Source organism: Athene noctua, chromosome 3 (assembly GCF_965140245.1).
Source record: "Athene noctua chromosome 3, bAthNoc1.hap1.1, whole genome shotgun sequence".
Lineage (NCBI taxonomy): Eukaryota > Metazoa > Chordata > Aves > Strigiformes > Strigidae > Athene > Athene noctua.
Genome location: NC_134039.1, coordinates 7,361,960 through 7,378,602, shown reverse-complemented (window position 1 = coordinate 7,378,602; position 16,643 = coordinate 7,361,960). Strand labels below are relative to the sequence as shown.

General features: G+C 41.0%; 1 protein-coding gene across 1 annotated transcript; it reads left to right on the top strand.

The window, feature by feature from the left end:
• Nucleotides 1-3,571: 3,571 nt before the first annotated feature.
• Nucleotides 3,572-14,385, top strand: LOC141958446 (natural killer cells antigen CD94-like). The gene is made up of 7 exons (XM_074901227.1): nucleotides 3,572-3,653; nucleotides 9,442-9,519; nucleotides 10,614-10,712; nucleotides 11,517-11,657; nucleotides 12,630-12,781; nucleotides 13,490-13,602; nucleotides 14,253-14,385. Exons 1-7 carry the CDS (start codon nucleotides 3,572-3,574, stop codon nucleotides 14,383-14,385), a joined length of 798 nt encoding a protein of 265 aa, XP_074757328.1.
• The last annotated feature ends 2,258 nt before the right edge of the window (nucleotides 14,386-16,643 follow it).

The window sequence follows — 16,643 nt, the reverse complement described above, 5'->3', positions numbered from 1 at the left end:
CACATGTCAAGATGGGGAAGAACGTTTATTTTCTTACCTCAACAGAGTCACTGAAGCTCCAAACTCTAAATGACGTGCAGAGGAATTCTAGACAACAATCCCACCGTCTTTCCTTGCAGATGCTGCAAGAAAATCTGAGCCATCAGATATCTCCATGCTCTGGCAAACAGTCTGAAAAAAGGCTAAAAAATCAATCCCCCTGTACCTGATGGATACACAGCAAGCCCTACAGTGTTACTGGCCTCACCAGTGTCTGTGAACTGTGAACGAAGCATGTTAATCGGGGGACTGGGAGGAAAGAAGAGGGTGAGGCAAGGCTCTGCTTGACGAATCCAAAAGATATAAGGTGATGGTGGATCCTGGGAGAAGTTAGGTCGCATGGATGCCCAACCCAGATCAAAGTTTGTGAAGAAGCATTTTGATATTTGGGTGTTTTGTTGTTTTTTTGGGGGTTGTTTTTTGTTTTGTTTCTTTTTTGTGTGGGTTTTTTTTTGTGTTTGTTTGTTTTTTTTTTTTTTTCTCCATGAGTAACAAACAAAAAACCCTGTGATATCTGAATGTGAAAAGATGACAGTGGGGGAATGACTAGGCTGAACCAGGCTCTGCTTCTGAAGCATTTGTTCTGCAAAATATGCCAGCAGACAACAGCACATTGTCACAAGCAAAAGGTGTATTCAAATTCTGGAGATTTCATATGATAAAACTGTAGCTGTGAAACTGTCTAAATAAAACAGAAGAACTCCGTTTAGTGGAATTTACAAGAAATACCAACAATTTATTTTAAGACATATGGTATGTAGTGAAAGAGCCTTGCTTTATAAAATTTAATGTTAGCTTGTTAGCTCGTCTGCAGTATTCTGCTAGATAATGTACAGGAAGAGGGTTAAGGAGAAGCCAGAGGCAGTCTCTTCTCAAAAGGGCACAGCAAAAGGACAAGAAGCAATGGGTACAAGCTGCAGCCCAGAGATTGTGACCAGAGAGAAGGAAAAAATTTCTTCCTTCATGAGAGTGGCGCAGCACTGTAACAGGTACCCAGGAGGGCCATGGGCTCTCTGTCCATGAAGATATCTAAAACCCGCCCTGAGCAACCAGATCTGGATGTGGAATCAGCCCTGCTTTGAGCAGGGGTTGGAGTGGAGGCCTCCACAGGTCCCGTCCTCCCCACATGACTCCATGATGCTGTGACATGCAGGCTGGCAGTGCTGCTGAGCCCTGGGGACCTAACTTGTTGATCTGAGTGGAACTGCCATCCCCAGACACATGGACAGGAAAGAGGGGACTTTCCATTGTCGTTACGAGCAGTGGGTTATTTTGCTAACAAGTATCTCTTGGTTCTATAGTAGCCTTTTCCTACAAGGATTTTTTTTCTTCTGAAAGTGCCATTGGCACTGAGAGATCAGTGGGTCAGACTTGGTGACCCATATCTGGGTATGCATAAATAAAGATAGAATCTAAAATGAAAGCAAAGAAAATAATGGAAATACTTACAGAGGTAAAATTATTAACACTAAAGAAAATCATTATCAGTCCTAACAGTGAGCACGTGCATGTAGACTTCAAATCCAAAAAAAGAGAACTGCTTATGGCTATTTTGTAATTTTGCTCTGGAAGAAAACTGCATGCATTTGTCATTTTTTTCAGGCAAGTGAGCATCTTCTAGATCACAAAGGATGTAATTGCCTGGTCTGCACTGCACACTTACTGAGATGGAGAGCAGTGGAGAGGACATGTTCCCTTAAAATAGAAACACTTTTTTTCCACTAGCTCAAAAAGACCCATGCTTACACCGACTATACACGATTATATCTTCATGGTTTTGAATCATTTAGGAGGGAGTGATGTGAGAAAAGACTGCTTAGGTGTATATGTAGTGATGGAAAGAGAGACTGAGAGTTTAAGCAACCTGTTTGGCCTGCTAGTTCTCCTTTAGGGACCATAGTTCAAAAAAACCCTAAATGAGGAAAGTGGGGTTTAGTTTGGGGTTTGTTGGTTTAGTTGTTTGTTTTTGTTTTTGGTTTTTTTTTTCCATTTCAGAGCCTAGATATCCTTCTCTGAAGAATGGTGAAAAGTTCAGGGGAAAGCAATGGAAACTGATTCAATCAGAGGACAAAAGTTTTGTTTCATGTTAGGACAAGTCATAGGGCTGGTATGTAGGTTGCCATGAAACAAACCTTATCAGTATCCAGTTACCAGTATCCACATCTGCATACTGATCATTTTGTGGCTGATGATAGAGCAACAGGGATTTAGATACGTTGCATATAAATTGTACCTGAGCGGCACTTCTGAGTAATCTGTTCCATGACTATCAAAGGTTCAGGTTTTTTTTCCCTAAAGCTTTTTGTGTCTGCACTTAACACTCTTACCAACGTTGAGAGTAGGAAGGGAAAAGATCAGTAATATAAGATCACGAAAACAAACTTTTTCTCATTTTAATCTAGAGTCCCATTGAGTGTAACAGAAAAGGTGAATGGGCTATATCACAGAATAGAAACATTATTTTTAATTGACCCATGTAGGTTTGTAGACCCTACCCGTGTCAAACTCTAAAGGAATTTTCTAAGTGGGAATAAAGCACAAAGCCAATAGTGTAGCTCTTAACAGAAAATGTCAGGACTCTGAATACACAAGACTTTGTGGTTGTGTGTTCTGAAATGTATTTTTAGCTTTTAGAAGGGCTTTAAGTTTCAATTCAAATCTGTGGGGCTTTTTTTTTTTTTTTTTTTTTTTCCAGAATAGAAGACAAAAACACTGTCATCAAAATATCCTGCAGCAAACACATGGGTCATGAACAAGGAGTTAAAGGCAGTTCAGGCTTTCTGCCTGTGGAGTTGCTGGGTCAAGCAGGGTATAGCTCAAGCAACTTAGGAACAGCAGCTCTGGTCCTCGAAACTACTGTCATAGTATTGAAACATTCTTTTAAAAGACATTGATCGTATTATTCTTAATTTTATTTTGAGTTAAATTTAATGCATCATTAATATAATCTAAATTCAGTTGTTAAACCATTATAGTACTCAGTGGATGGGGCAGGTTAGAATTTGAGTTACATTTTTATAGCTTTAACTGTGGTGCAGTTACATTAGCACCAAAACATCTTATACTGATACATATCTTGTTTATCTTCCTTTTAGGTGAATAGTCTATGTAAGATCATGCACACAAGCACAGCACATCCACAATACAAATCGTACTGCTTAAGCTATTCTTGTAAGAAGCAGCAAAGCTTTTCTACATGAGTAAGTCCATTTTTGGGTATTCATTAGAAGCTTTGCTCTGCCTTGGCCAAAAATAATTCTTTTATATTAATTAAAAAAATGTGTTTTAATGTTAATTTTCTCCCGTATTCTGAAGGGCAAGAGATCACACAACAAGAGACAGAATGGAGGCAGAAAATAGGCTTTGAAGCTGTATTGAAAGAAGTAACTTCCTTCCTTTAATCTGTTTCTCAGCCTTCCTCAGAGCCATAGCACGGCGTATGTATACTTTTGGAGGCAGGCAAAGCTAATACAGGATGCAACCCACTGTATTAAACTGGCTCTTTCCATAACTCAGAGGCACTTGCTCATCAATGGCAGGTGATATCACATACGCAGACGTGGCAATGCTACCGAGGGAGAGACCACACGTTCCTTCTCCGACATCAGTTCCAGGTAAAACATCTGATCAGCTCTTGGGCGTACAGTTTTCTCTTGTGTGCTCTCTCTTTCTCACTCTCTCTCTCTCTCTCATTCTTAAAATTGTCACTGGGTAATACTAGAGGAATGCTATAAAATGCTGCATGCAGAAGTCGCAGCAAGGGTGAAAAGTTGCAAATGGTGGAAGACGTCCTCACAAGACACAAATCAGCAAAGCTACTCCTAGGTCAGTGTTATTACAGAGTAATGTCTCAGTTCTGGCCCCTTGTTTTGAGTAACAGGATGAGAAGCAAAAATTGTTCGTTTTTGAATAATGAGTATCATCTTTTTTTTTTTTTTTTTTTAATATGAACAACACAATCAAAAACCTGTTAGAATAGGCTCCACCAAATTTCTACTTGGTCCAAAAAATCAGATCAATACATTTTATGATATCTTTATGGAAACGGAGTAGTAAATTAATTAGTAAATCAGAAAACTAGTTACAGTGAAAAGTGCGGTCATGGTCGCTGAAGGAAGTACTGAATGACTCCTAAAACCCTTCCACTCTTCCTATTTAATTTTCCAGTAGTGATTTTCCCAGAACCACATTATCAATGTGTCATCACTTCATATATTTGTAACGAAAGACAAAGGATTAAGTCAATATTTAAGGTAAGGAGATGATTTCAACCAATTTCTTTTAAGAAATAGAATTTCCACTACTTGGAAAAAATGTAATTCATTCATGAAAGCATTTTGTCAAAATTCTGGATCACAGTTAGTATGCATAACAGCTTCTCACTATGAGCAAATAGGAAATGCTTGTGGTCAGAGTAAGATGATATTTTCATGCTTTCAAGGTTTATTAATGTATTTGATTATTTGTGGAAACAACATTGTGTCATGAGCATTTTTTAGATTTTTCTACTTACAATGTAGATTAATAGTGATGGTGATGCTCTGAATGCATGTACCTAAATGATGGAAAAATGGCTGGGTTTTTATATTTTTACAAGACTTGTATCTAAAAAATAAAAATGAATTCATTTTATTATATATCTAACAGAAAATACTACCTTAGACTGTATGTTCATGCATCCATGGATGTTCGTACTACTGTAGACTGTACAACACAAAGCATGGAGGGTTTGCCTAGAATTTTGCATGGTTTCTCAGGTGATACAATTTATTTGCAAAGGGAGACGGACATCAAATCTTGATTTGAAAACATCCTAAAATATCCCTTGATCATGCTGTCTAAAGGAAAACTTGAATTTGAATAGCCCAGGCTTTGATTTCCAGTGAAAGTTCTCATTAACATCTAGATGGTTCTTTTAATCCTTTGTCCAATAGATTTTAGCACTCAATATTTTCTCACATGAAGTTAATGGCCACAGTAATCAAGTAATTTCTCAGTGTCCTTTTGCCTTTAAATATTTCACTCTACCTTTCTGAAGAATTCCATTTTTGGGGGTGTTTTTCTGTTCACTCTCCAGTGTTTACATCTCCTTTAAGAAAGATGGGCACCAGAGATGCACCCAGTATTACTACAAGTCTCAGTTATGTTGTCTCAGTTATACAGAGACAAAAATCTCTTCACTAATCTTCCCTTCACTGTTTATAACTCCCAGTATCTCCTTCCCCCACCCTTATATATGGTTCTACTCAAACACATTTTGTTTCACTGGGCTTGAATTTACAGGGCTGTCATTATGGATCTATTTATCGTTTTCTCAACCTGTTATTTTCAGATATTATTAGCAATTATTTTTCTACTTACTTTGACACAAATGGAAAAAGCACCAAATAGTATTAAGCAATATTGGACCTCATATCAGTATAGAACATGCTAGAAATATCTCCAAAATGACAATTATTTCTCTGTCTTCCTCATTAACATGGGTTTTCCTGCTATTAAAATAGACAAGAACTTGAGCCATATTATCATGCCTTAAAAGTTCAAATGAACAATTTCAGTTGCTTGTTCCTTCTGTGAAGTTTTAATGCTTCGACCAAAATTCCCACATACTCATCTGGCTGGTGAGTGTTCCTTTATTACAAGAAATTCTTCAAAAAAAAGAGTCACTTTTACCATAGGAATAATAGGAGAAAATGTAAATTTTCCAGGGAATTAGCTCTGTAATTTTTAAAAACTTGGTAGGAAATTCAGGAAAAAATGTGACGGGCATGTTGAGCAATGTTCACAAAACAGATTTAAGCTCAGTGTAAGTGTAGCAATGATTAGTGTTAAGGTTCCCCAGCGCCTAGTGGATCCTTGCTGAGATGCCCTGCATTTCTTTGCAGCTGATGGAGAAGCATCTGGGATCCTAGCACGGTGAGCTAGGAACTGCCCAAAGCAGCTAATAGGATAGAGCAGCGATGCAAGGTGCTGCCAGGGCGGTAGTTTCTGGGAGTTAGATCCTTCCCTGCAAGCTAGGAGTATTCTCCTACAGGGACTGGGCTCAAGGCTGCTTCAGACAGGACGGATTCCACATACCAAACACACTTACAGCATGTCCCGCTCTACATGAAGAGGTTTCAATGCTTCCTCCGGTTTGGAGCAGGAATTCGAAGCTGATTCTCAAAGCGAGGGTCTCAGCTCCAAGGTGACAGGGCTCTGGCAAGCATCACAAGCTCTCCCTTTGGCACTACCCTGACTGTGACACATTGAAACGTCTGCTGGAGGATGGCTAGTACCCACGGCCCTCCCTTTGCCAGGTTTTATGCCCGTCTTGCTCTTGGCCAGGGATGTTTGACTATGTTGCAGAAAAAGAAGCAGCTTCAGGATGGGCATGAGGAAAGTACTGCGTGGTTAAAACTCTCACCACGGAGGAGGGAGAGCTGGGTTTAGTCACCACTGCAAATTCAGCAGATGAAGGCTCCGAGTGCTGGATTCCCAGACTTTAGGCAAGACTTGACATCACCAGGCTATGGGAAAGTGGAACATGCCCACCTCCTCCCGGCTGCATTTTGCGCAGGTTTCAGACCATTAGATGTAATTTACTGGAGCAGATATTAAAAAACACTGGTGGGGGGCACAGCTAATCTTCCCTGCTAAAATACAGCTGCTGTCAAGATCTGGTGCACGTGAAAGGTAAACATGCAGGGATCTGAACTCCTGCCAAGGTTCTCTAGTAGTTGAGTAGGTGTTTTAAACATGTAAAATTTGGATTTGAGAATGAAAGTCCCTTTCACAGATCTAGTGCCCGCATCTTTTTTTAGCTCTTCCTCATCAGTGAGAAATGGATTTGGTTTGGTCAAATTATGCAGTTTCTTGGAGTTCTCCCAAATACTGTTTTTATCTCAAAGTCTGTTCAATGTATTTTATGAGGATAAAGAAAAAAGATATAAAAATCACTGGTGGCACAGTTGCAAAGAATGTATAAGTTTGCAGTCTAATGATAAGGAAAGCTTATTCAAAACTGTTGGGATAAACTTGATAATTGGACAAACTCTGTTAAATAATGTTTAACACAAAGCAGCAATAAAAACAGGCCTGCAGCTGTAAGTTTGGGAGGCTGCACCCAGAAAAGTGACTGAAATGGATTTGTTGTGGTCCTGTTCCAACAAGAGACTCCATGCCAGGTTGTTACACAATCAGATGGACTTCAGCTGCCAGTGAGGTACTCTGAATTACAAGGACAGGGTGATTCTTGGATGCTATGCTAGCAACAGTCTATCCAACTATCTATCTCCTATCAACTATCTATCCAAGAATCTATCCAACAATCTAGCAGAGCATGTTGAGGAGCAGTTAGTAGGTGATACTACCTCTGCACATTCTTTGGGGCTAGCTGGTGCTTTTGCAGTGCATATACTTCAAAACAGATGTTCAAAAGTAGGAAAGTGTTCCAAAATTACAAGCAAGGATAAACACATCCTGGAAATCCATTTTCTAATGAAAGACTCGGACAGTTTTTGCTTCTTAGTCTACTCAAGAATAATTTGAGAGTCACCTGATTGTGGTTCACAAATGATTACATACAAGACCTTTCCTGCAGCAGAAAAGCAAACTGAATATAACTCCATCATCAAACTAGCCCACAAGTAGTTGTAGGCTGCTATTAGTTCTTCCCTTAGCTCCTTGTTCTTCTGATGCTCTGGAGTGAATGACCTGCCACAAGAACTCCCTAGCTGCACACTCATCACGTAGAAGCTTCCAGTAAATAGAGATGACTTTCTGCACTCGACAATTTGCATATAGAAATGAAGTGAAATTTCAGTTTTAGTAAGTGACAGAGATCTCCACCTAGTACCAGGGGTCCTTGTTGCTAAACCAGATAATGGTGTAGCATTGGCAAAATTAAGGTTACGTGTTATTTTAAAACCACATGCTGACTTCTGAGGACTTCACATTCAAACATTCAAATGATCATGAGCCTATACACACTGTAATAGAAGTAATTTTTTTTTTTTTTTTTTTAAATATTCAGTTTGCACTGATAGAATGTTTTTTCACACAGTGCGAGAGATTTTTTAAAGGAATGGATCTTTATTTGAGAGAAGAAATATTTAGTCATAGTAGCAGATTTTCCAAACTATGTATTTTAGAAGAAGTGTCTCCATTTATAAGGCTAGTGCATTTAAAAATTGAAAAGTCCTGGCTGTTGTTCTTTGAAAAATATTTACATTCTAAGAAGAAAAACTTTTATGAGCTTTCTTTTTGAGAACAGTTACTTATCTACACAGTTAAATATAATTTACAATTTTTCTGTCGTTTATTGAACTAATAAACTGTAATAAAGCAAGCATCAAAGTGTCACGTTCTCTAAAACATAAAACATTTTACCTGTAAGAATAAACCTTATTTACCAATCAGGCCCTCAGCATTTTTCCTACTGCAAAACCTCTCCACACTTCAGCAACTCTCATATCAAATGCTACCTCATTTTAGCCTAATGAGACTCTTCTTCTGCCAAGTTTTTCCCTGTTCAGTGAGGTTTTATACAACACAAATTGCTACTTCTTTTTAAAAGCCCCAGTGATCACAAACTAGGGCTGTAGCACAGAAGCTTATTCTTAATGCAGATTGATAAAATATCATGATTTATGGAAAGAAGATCAGTCTCCTTAAAGGTCTGAATATCTTCTATAAAACTAGCCAGGAGCTCTACAAAATACACAGCTAAACCAAAATTGAAAATGTGTCCAGAAAGAATCCATATGCATCTAACTCTCACCATGCTATTATGATGTTTGTTTTGTTTTGTTTTGTTTTGGCACTGTGCATCTGGAAAGGGATGTCTTCAGACATCAGGTCCACCCCTCTGCTATTACAGGCATCACATAATATCCTGGCATAAACACATATGCTGGCGTAAACATTCACAACTCAACAGTGTGCCCCCCCAAATCACCTTGCTGCGGAAGCATTTCTCTGTGTGGCAGTTTTCCCTTTGGGGTGTCCCTGCTGCACCAAGCAGTCGTGGTTCTGGTGCCCCTTAAGGCCCTGTGATACCTCCTGAGATGGCTTAGCAAGAAGAAATGGGATGTTTGCTATGGATAGTACCCAGGTCTTACCCATCCTTCAGTCTGTCTGTCTGCCTCCTGGTCCAGCCACACAGAACTGAAGTAATTCAAGCAAAGATTATGGAGGAGGTTTTTAGTTACTTCCTGGCAGCAGCAGGAAATGATGAATCATCATCTTGCCTCCTGTTTCTTAAAAAAAAAAAAAAAAAAAAAAAAGCAGCAAGCTGAACTAACACCTCTGGAAACACATGCCCCTTTTTATACAGACTCCATCTTCCATGTAATTCTTTACTGTTTCTCCACTCAATGGCTTGTACAACCGCAAATGTCAGCATTTCCTTACTCCTTACAGGAAACATGATCACATATGCTGAGCTGCGTGTGAAGCCGAAACCCAAAGGGACCAGCAGATCAGAGACTTCCGCTTCTGGTAGTGTGCTATTTAATTTGGTTGTTGGTTACTAATTATAGATTTAGTCTTTCCTATTACCCAAAAGTAGGACCGGTTATCAGGTGCTCTACATTCAATCTCTCAATAAAGAACTGATTCACCGTTTCACTTTTTTTTTTTTTTTTTTTTCACTGGGCTATCCGATTGTACGCTTTCCTTGTAAAAATGATATTGAAAGAGATTTTAAAAATAATTTGAAAAAAAATGCCTTTGTGCCCTACATTGAAAATTTGGCAAAGGAAAGTAAAATTTCACATTTTTTTAGGAACCCTCCTGTAAGTGTCTCTGCAGGAAGAGTCACAGGCACACATTTGGTCTTGGAAATAGCAAAACACCCACAGAACTCTGTGAGCTGAAAGGGAACACCAAAAATACAGCTTGTGCAGCTGGAGAATGGGATGGTTGCTCATCTCACGCAGGCAAGCCCCAGAAAACAGCTGTTATGAAAGTGCAACTCTGTGGCTTGTGGAAATGGCAACTTGAAACCAAATTTCCTCGGGTCCTGCCTCTTCCTGACTGTTTCACTTTCACAAGCTGATGAGTGCCAAACAGCTGGAGCGATGCTTGGTCAGATGTACTTCACTGTGCTATGGTGTCAGTATAGGATTTTTTTCCTTTTGTGCAAAAGGTGCATTTAGGTGAGTTAGCTTTCTGTCACGACAGGCACATTAACACAGGAGAGAGTGACCAGAGGGGAGGAACGTACCACAGACCATCCCTGATACTTCCCCTGAATTGCTCTGCAGGGTCTTGAAGGGTGTGGGTGGGTAGGTGGGATGAGGCAATTCTTGAAAATATTAGCTCGAAGGAGAAAAAGAGAATTCTTAATGGAATGACTGGTTGAAAATCACTTGCACTATCTGACAAAATAATCTTTCGATTTCACTTCCAGGTATGCAAAATGAATGCAAATTTTTAATAAGTAAAATGTCCACGCATACTTCAAACAGCAGACTAATTTTAGGCAGATGATTTCTCTGTTGTTTCCACGTAAGAAACTGGCACACATAAAGGCAGTGTTAATTCGAATAGTGCAAAAACTTTAAGCTGCTCTTCCTCCTGCCTCCCTCCAGGCTGCCGACATGGGTACTCAGCCTGGTTCTACATGACGCTGGTCCTGGGAGTCCTTGTGCTCATCCTGCTGGGCATCGTAGCCATACTAGCCAAGCAATGTGAGTAGATCCTACCATCTGCTTCATCTTTTTGTTGCAGACATGCTTAAACTTCACAAGCAGAGTCATGCCTAAAGAAAAATTCCCATAGTGTAGCATTAAAGGTGCCAAGTTATACACAAATACAGGAAAACAAGTGCAACATTCCAAAGGGAACATTTGCTACCTGTCATTTAACATATATAGTGCAGATGAAGGGGAGTTGCTGCAGTTTACCTTGTCATCAGTGATGCTGAAAGGCTGTAGAGGCAGATTTCAAATCATTATGACAATCAAAACATTTGGCCTTCCTGACTTACAAGTTAAAAGTTGCATCCATGATGCTACTTTGAGACCATTTCACTTAATTACTTTATAGGTTTGAACAAATAAAATAAAAAACAGACTTCAGACCATTTCATTTAATCAGAGTTCCCTGGTACTACTAATATCATAATCCATGGCATGCTCCAGTTATACAAGAACTGTTACGGAGAAGATACTAATTTCCTAAGAGAAAAGCCTTGAAAAACTTCAGAAAAAACATACACTTCCCAACCATCCCTAAAATCTCAACAAAATATTCTGTATTCTTTATATATCCAACTATCAAAAATAAAAAACTTATTTTCCTGTACTGTCCATATCATTCAGCAGCTACACCCTTTGCCAGTTTTACTCACTGAGTATGCTCATAACCGAGTGTGTATAAGCCCCAATGTATACACACATGTACATCCCCTCACATTCACACTGGGTACACATCACGGGATACAAGGGCAACGTTTTCTTGACTCTTTTTTTTTTTTTTTTTTTTGGTTTAAGTTTTGAAGGGCAGAGCAGGAAAATCTGAAAGTTTGTCCCTGTATGATCTAAATAGCACTGGCAATCACATTTCTTCAGAGAAGACCGTCTCAGCGGGGGTCCTGAAATGGCTCGTGGAGGAACTGTGTGAAGATGGACAAGGTGAGGCAAGTTAGTCCTTTCACAGCATAGAGGACGTGTTGTGTGCACAGTTTTGTTGTCTCTGTTCCCATTTCTATGACATCCTGCAGTTTACGGGAACTCACCGGTACTACCCAGGGAGCATGGACTTTCTTCATAGAAGTGACGACAGGATCTAAACTAACATTTTGATCACAATAGTTTTGCTACTCTTTCGGTAATAATAGTTTCGGTATTTTACATTTCCTTCTGCCAGGAACTGCTGTCAGAAATTGCACCTATTGTAGATCCACCCCTTGTCCCGGAGAACACTTTCCAGACAATAATTGTTCACAAAAAGTGTGAGGGGATTTAGCTTTCCTGTCCTGTTGCATGCATCAGGCAGGAGAAGACCTTCCTGGTCTTTTTACCGTGGATCTATTATTTGTTGGCAAACACTAATGCTTTTCTAAGGACTTATTGTAACCATGTTACTTTGAAACATTAGAGGAAGCCGAGACAGAAAATGTGGGGGATGTTCCTCCCAGATGCTCTACGTGAAATGGGAAGCAGACCTGGGAAAAGCAGTGTTCCCCTTATTTAACACAGTTCCCTCAGCTCCGTGGTCACAGTTCGGCTGTCACTGAAGTGCCTGTGCTTTCCAGCCACATCACGTGTCAAATCCACATGCTCTGCATGACGCCACATCGCACGGTGTCTCCTCACAAAGGCTGCATGTGGGAGGATGAAAAGTGTCTTTTCGGCCCTCCAGGTCCTCCTGGAGCTCTCTGCAGGGCAGGCGTGTGGGGATGTGGGGATCCCCGTGATGTGCAGAAGTGGAGAGCATCACGGCAAGGGAGTGGGAGGCTGAGGAGGGGCACACTCAGCAAACATGTCTGGGAGTGGGGACTGGCTGCTTTTGGACCAGCCAGCCAGGCACACGAACATAAAACACTACAAGGCAGCTGGAACAAGTCACGGTATGAGCTAACGGTTCCCTCTCTCCACCCACAGGAACAGTATGTGAGTTGTGTCCTCCTGGGTGGCAGCTACACAGGGGGAGATGTTACTACTTCTCCGAGGAGGCTGTAAGCTGGGATGACAGCCAGAGAAACTGTCTGGCCAGGAAATCCCAGCTTCTTGTCATTGAAGATGAAATTGAGATGGTGAGTCTTGCAGCAGCCCGAAAATTGTGTGACAGGCACCTGCCTGGGCCAACCATTGCTGACCATGGCCCAGATGTCAGGTGTACCTGCAGGCAAGCCAGAGGCCCATCATTTGCAGAGCATCCTACTCCCCAGACAAGAGCTTCTTTCAAGAGTGTCCACAGGGTAGAGCTGAAGAGGAGAAGCATAGGAGATGCAGGTGGGGAAGCCAGAGTAGTTTTGACTGGCAGGAGGAAATGCTGGGGCCTTCCCACCCATTCCCATTACTTGGCTCTGGGAAGGGAAGTCTGATTCAACCACTAAATGGAAATTCAAAGAGACAGACCTCCTTCTCATTTCCTTTGGGAAAATGAATAGCAAGGTATCATCAAATGGCTTTTCTGAGAAACTCATCATTCCCCAAGGAATGGGTCTTTTACCTTAAAGACCAGGCTTTGCAACCTGCCTTGTTAGGGTGAGGAGTATCACTGAGGTTTTTTTCTTGACATCTGTCAGGCAGCTAGTCAGCCTGAGCACTGGCCTGACCTGAAACTCTGTGGCTGTCACATATGTATGGGCTGTTGTAACGGGCTGCTTTGCCCTGGCTGGGTCCCTGCCCTTGTTCTCCACGCGAGGGACTACCTGAAAAGTTGTGCATGAGACAGGACAGTGACCTGAGCACAGTAGGAAGCTCTGCTGTTCAGTAACATGCTTCTACTTGCTCCACAGGAGTTTATAGACAATAAAGAGAAAGATACTAAATATATCTGGATTCAGTTGAAGATTCAAGACATGAAGAAACAATGGAGTTCAGTGGAAGATCCCAGAGTAAAAAAAAACAGGTGATGATCTGTGGGGGGAGGGTGTCCTCAGGAATAGCAAAGGTATGGTGCTCTTCATGGAAATACAATTCTGAATCCAAGCTAATTTCCCAAAGCACAGATCTAGTCCTCAGGCACCCATTCAGGGTCTACTTGACGGCCATCTCCAGGTTAACTGGTTCCTGCTGGGCACCTTTGGAAACAGTTTTGTTTTCGGCCTGTAAGACCAACCACAGTCACAGTTCATGTATGTACTAATGCAGAGGGACAATTAATATACACTTCTCCCACTAAAATCAGTCAACAAACTCTCACTTTACACACCATGTGTTGACTGCCTCTGTTGAACGTGACACAGGTTACATAGCGTGGGTGCTGGGATCTGTGCAACTGAAGGGTCCTTCCCCTCCCTCTTACCATTACAGTTCATCATCGTGGCTGCATGTGGAGGTTTTCTCATCCTTCTTACACTAATGTTCCTGAGCACCCATCCCTCAGCAGCCAGCATTCTCTCCTGTGGGTGCCCATCCCACCTATGTGTGGCTGTTGAAGAACAGTGGGTTATCGAAGGGGCATCACCCAATCCCACCACTCAGGATATTATCAATATTCTTACCCAGTACTGAATTTAAAGCTGACAACTCACTGAATTCCTTTTGTTCTCTCACCAGGGTAACTATAAATAGAATTGAGTCTGACAAGAATTGTGCTGTCTACAGAAGAAAAAACATATTCCAAGCAGATAACTGCCAGACTTTAAAGAAGTGGATCTGTAAGAAGAATGCAACTTTGTTGGTGCTCTGAGCCAAACTTCAGACAACAGGCAGAGTTTTCTGTCATGAGACCCATTTTACTGATAAAACAACATGTGATGTAAATAATTTTATGAGACTCTCACAGAAATTTGCATTTCGCTGTTCTGTGCTCCCCAAGACTCTGATGCAAGCAGGGAACTTGGAGAATGCCAAGTGTCGGTGTGAAGGTCACACAACAGGACTGCAAGTCAGCACGTGTGGATTTGGGGCTGCTGAGACTTCCCACTGACAGATGTTGGCAGCAGCTCTAGGAAAGAGCAGGGGAGAAGAGGTGCTCTTGTGAGGATGAGCACTGTGCCCATGAACTGCGTGATGTGCAGGAAAGATGACATCTGTGGTGGCTGAAGAGTGTGTTGGGGCCCACTGCTGTCACACATACCCCTCAGGCAGCTGCTGCTGAGCTGAGGCACCTTCTATTTGGGTTTCAATATTTTAGCGTTTCATGAAGTTTTGGGTTTTTTTGCCTTTCAGTCTAATCGTGACTTGCAGAACCTACTTGAGGTCTGGGAAAAATACATTTATTGGACAGTGTCTTATTCAGAGCTGATCTGCACACCTACTGTGTATACAGATTATCAGGCAAAGCACAAAGTGGCTCATAACACTTGTGGTTAATAAGCTCATGGCTCCCATCTTCTTCCGATGCTGAACCCTGGCATCTGAAAGAAAGCTTGTAACTAGGGAAGGGGCTTGGACCGTAAGACAACATTGCAGTGCAAGGAAATGAAGATGGTTGCCTGCCTTTCCACCTACATTTTGTCCCTTTACATTGAAAAGTCTTTAACATGGAACAATAGTTACTGCCTGGAAGGTATGATGATGAGGTACTGAGGCTAAAAGCTGTTGAAATTAATGCCTGTGGGTGCACTCAGTAAATACATTACTTGGGCATTCAAGTGTTATGGATACACGACATTTCTGGCTCAAAAATGCTGAGAGCAGTCTGACTTAGTGCCTTTCTTAAATTAATATATTTGAAAAAAAAACCCCAAATATCATGAATTGATTTTTAAGAAATCAGACACGTCATTTGTTTCAGCTTTTAAAAACACCTAAGTCTAATAAAGGTAATAACTCCTCTAGATCTGTAGCTAGCATGTGTCTTTGAAGTCAGTCACCAAATGCAAGGCAAATGTTTGCACCATTGTTGAGATACTTCTGGCGACATGTGTTGGAACAGTGAGGAGTTAAGTAATGTGCAAACAGGGAAATTAAAAAAATAACATAGGGGACAATGGAAGTGTAGATGTAATAATAATTTTGCCCATCGTGTACCTCGTCTTGGGTATTGCCATGGCCCTGAGCGCTCTGATAGGTCTTAAGGGTCCTCATCAGCCTCTCCTCTTGAGACTCGTGAGATCTTCAGCCTCTACATGAGTTTTGTCAAAGATGTACCTGCTTCCAGTCCTGTCCTATCCAGCTGGACAATTCAACTGAACCAACTTTTTCTTTGAATAAAGTATCAAACACTTCTGATGTGAAAGCTAATACTCAGAAAGCTCAGAAGCTAGTCCCCTTTCTAAACTGTGAACCTCTAGTCTCATATTCTCAGACTGGGATGCAAAGCAGCTGAGGCATTCTCATATTTACATACTGCTGACTTGCAAAGGTGTAAAATCTTCTTACAGACAGGGTTGGTTAAGTAAATTTTAATTTCACCCACCATAATTCAATTTCAGGCAGGATCTCTTCAGATGTCCCTAAAGTTAACTCTACTATGTTTTGCTTTCCACAGTAAGAAGCTGAATTCTTACCTCGTATTGTATAATTATGCAATAATTTATAGCTGAAGGGACCTCAAGGCCCTTTTGGGGCCAGTTAGGGGTACATCCTAAGTTCCCAGAGTTTTACTTTAATTTTATGTACTTTTACACTAGCCAGGTGGGGTTAGCTGTGTTTGCAGAAAAAACAAAACAAAAACCTAACATTAAAATCCAAGGTGCTACTCTAACAAAAAATTAAAGTCCTTATCAGCAATGAGAGAGGGAAACAAATCTGACATGGCTTTTGAAATGTAGAACCTTTAGTTCGTCTTTGCTATGACACACATAATTAAAGGCAGTTGCAGTCTCCCAGGTACACTGTCCCATACCTGCACTAGATTTCTAGCGCCCCTCTGGAGGGCTGTGGCTAATGTCTAGCAACTTGTGATGAGTAACAAGCAGATATTCTTGCACAGGAGCTCTTGGTGTAAGGTACCACGGCTTTAGCACGCACACGACTGCAGCTGTGGAACAAAATGCTCGT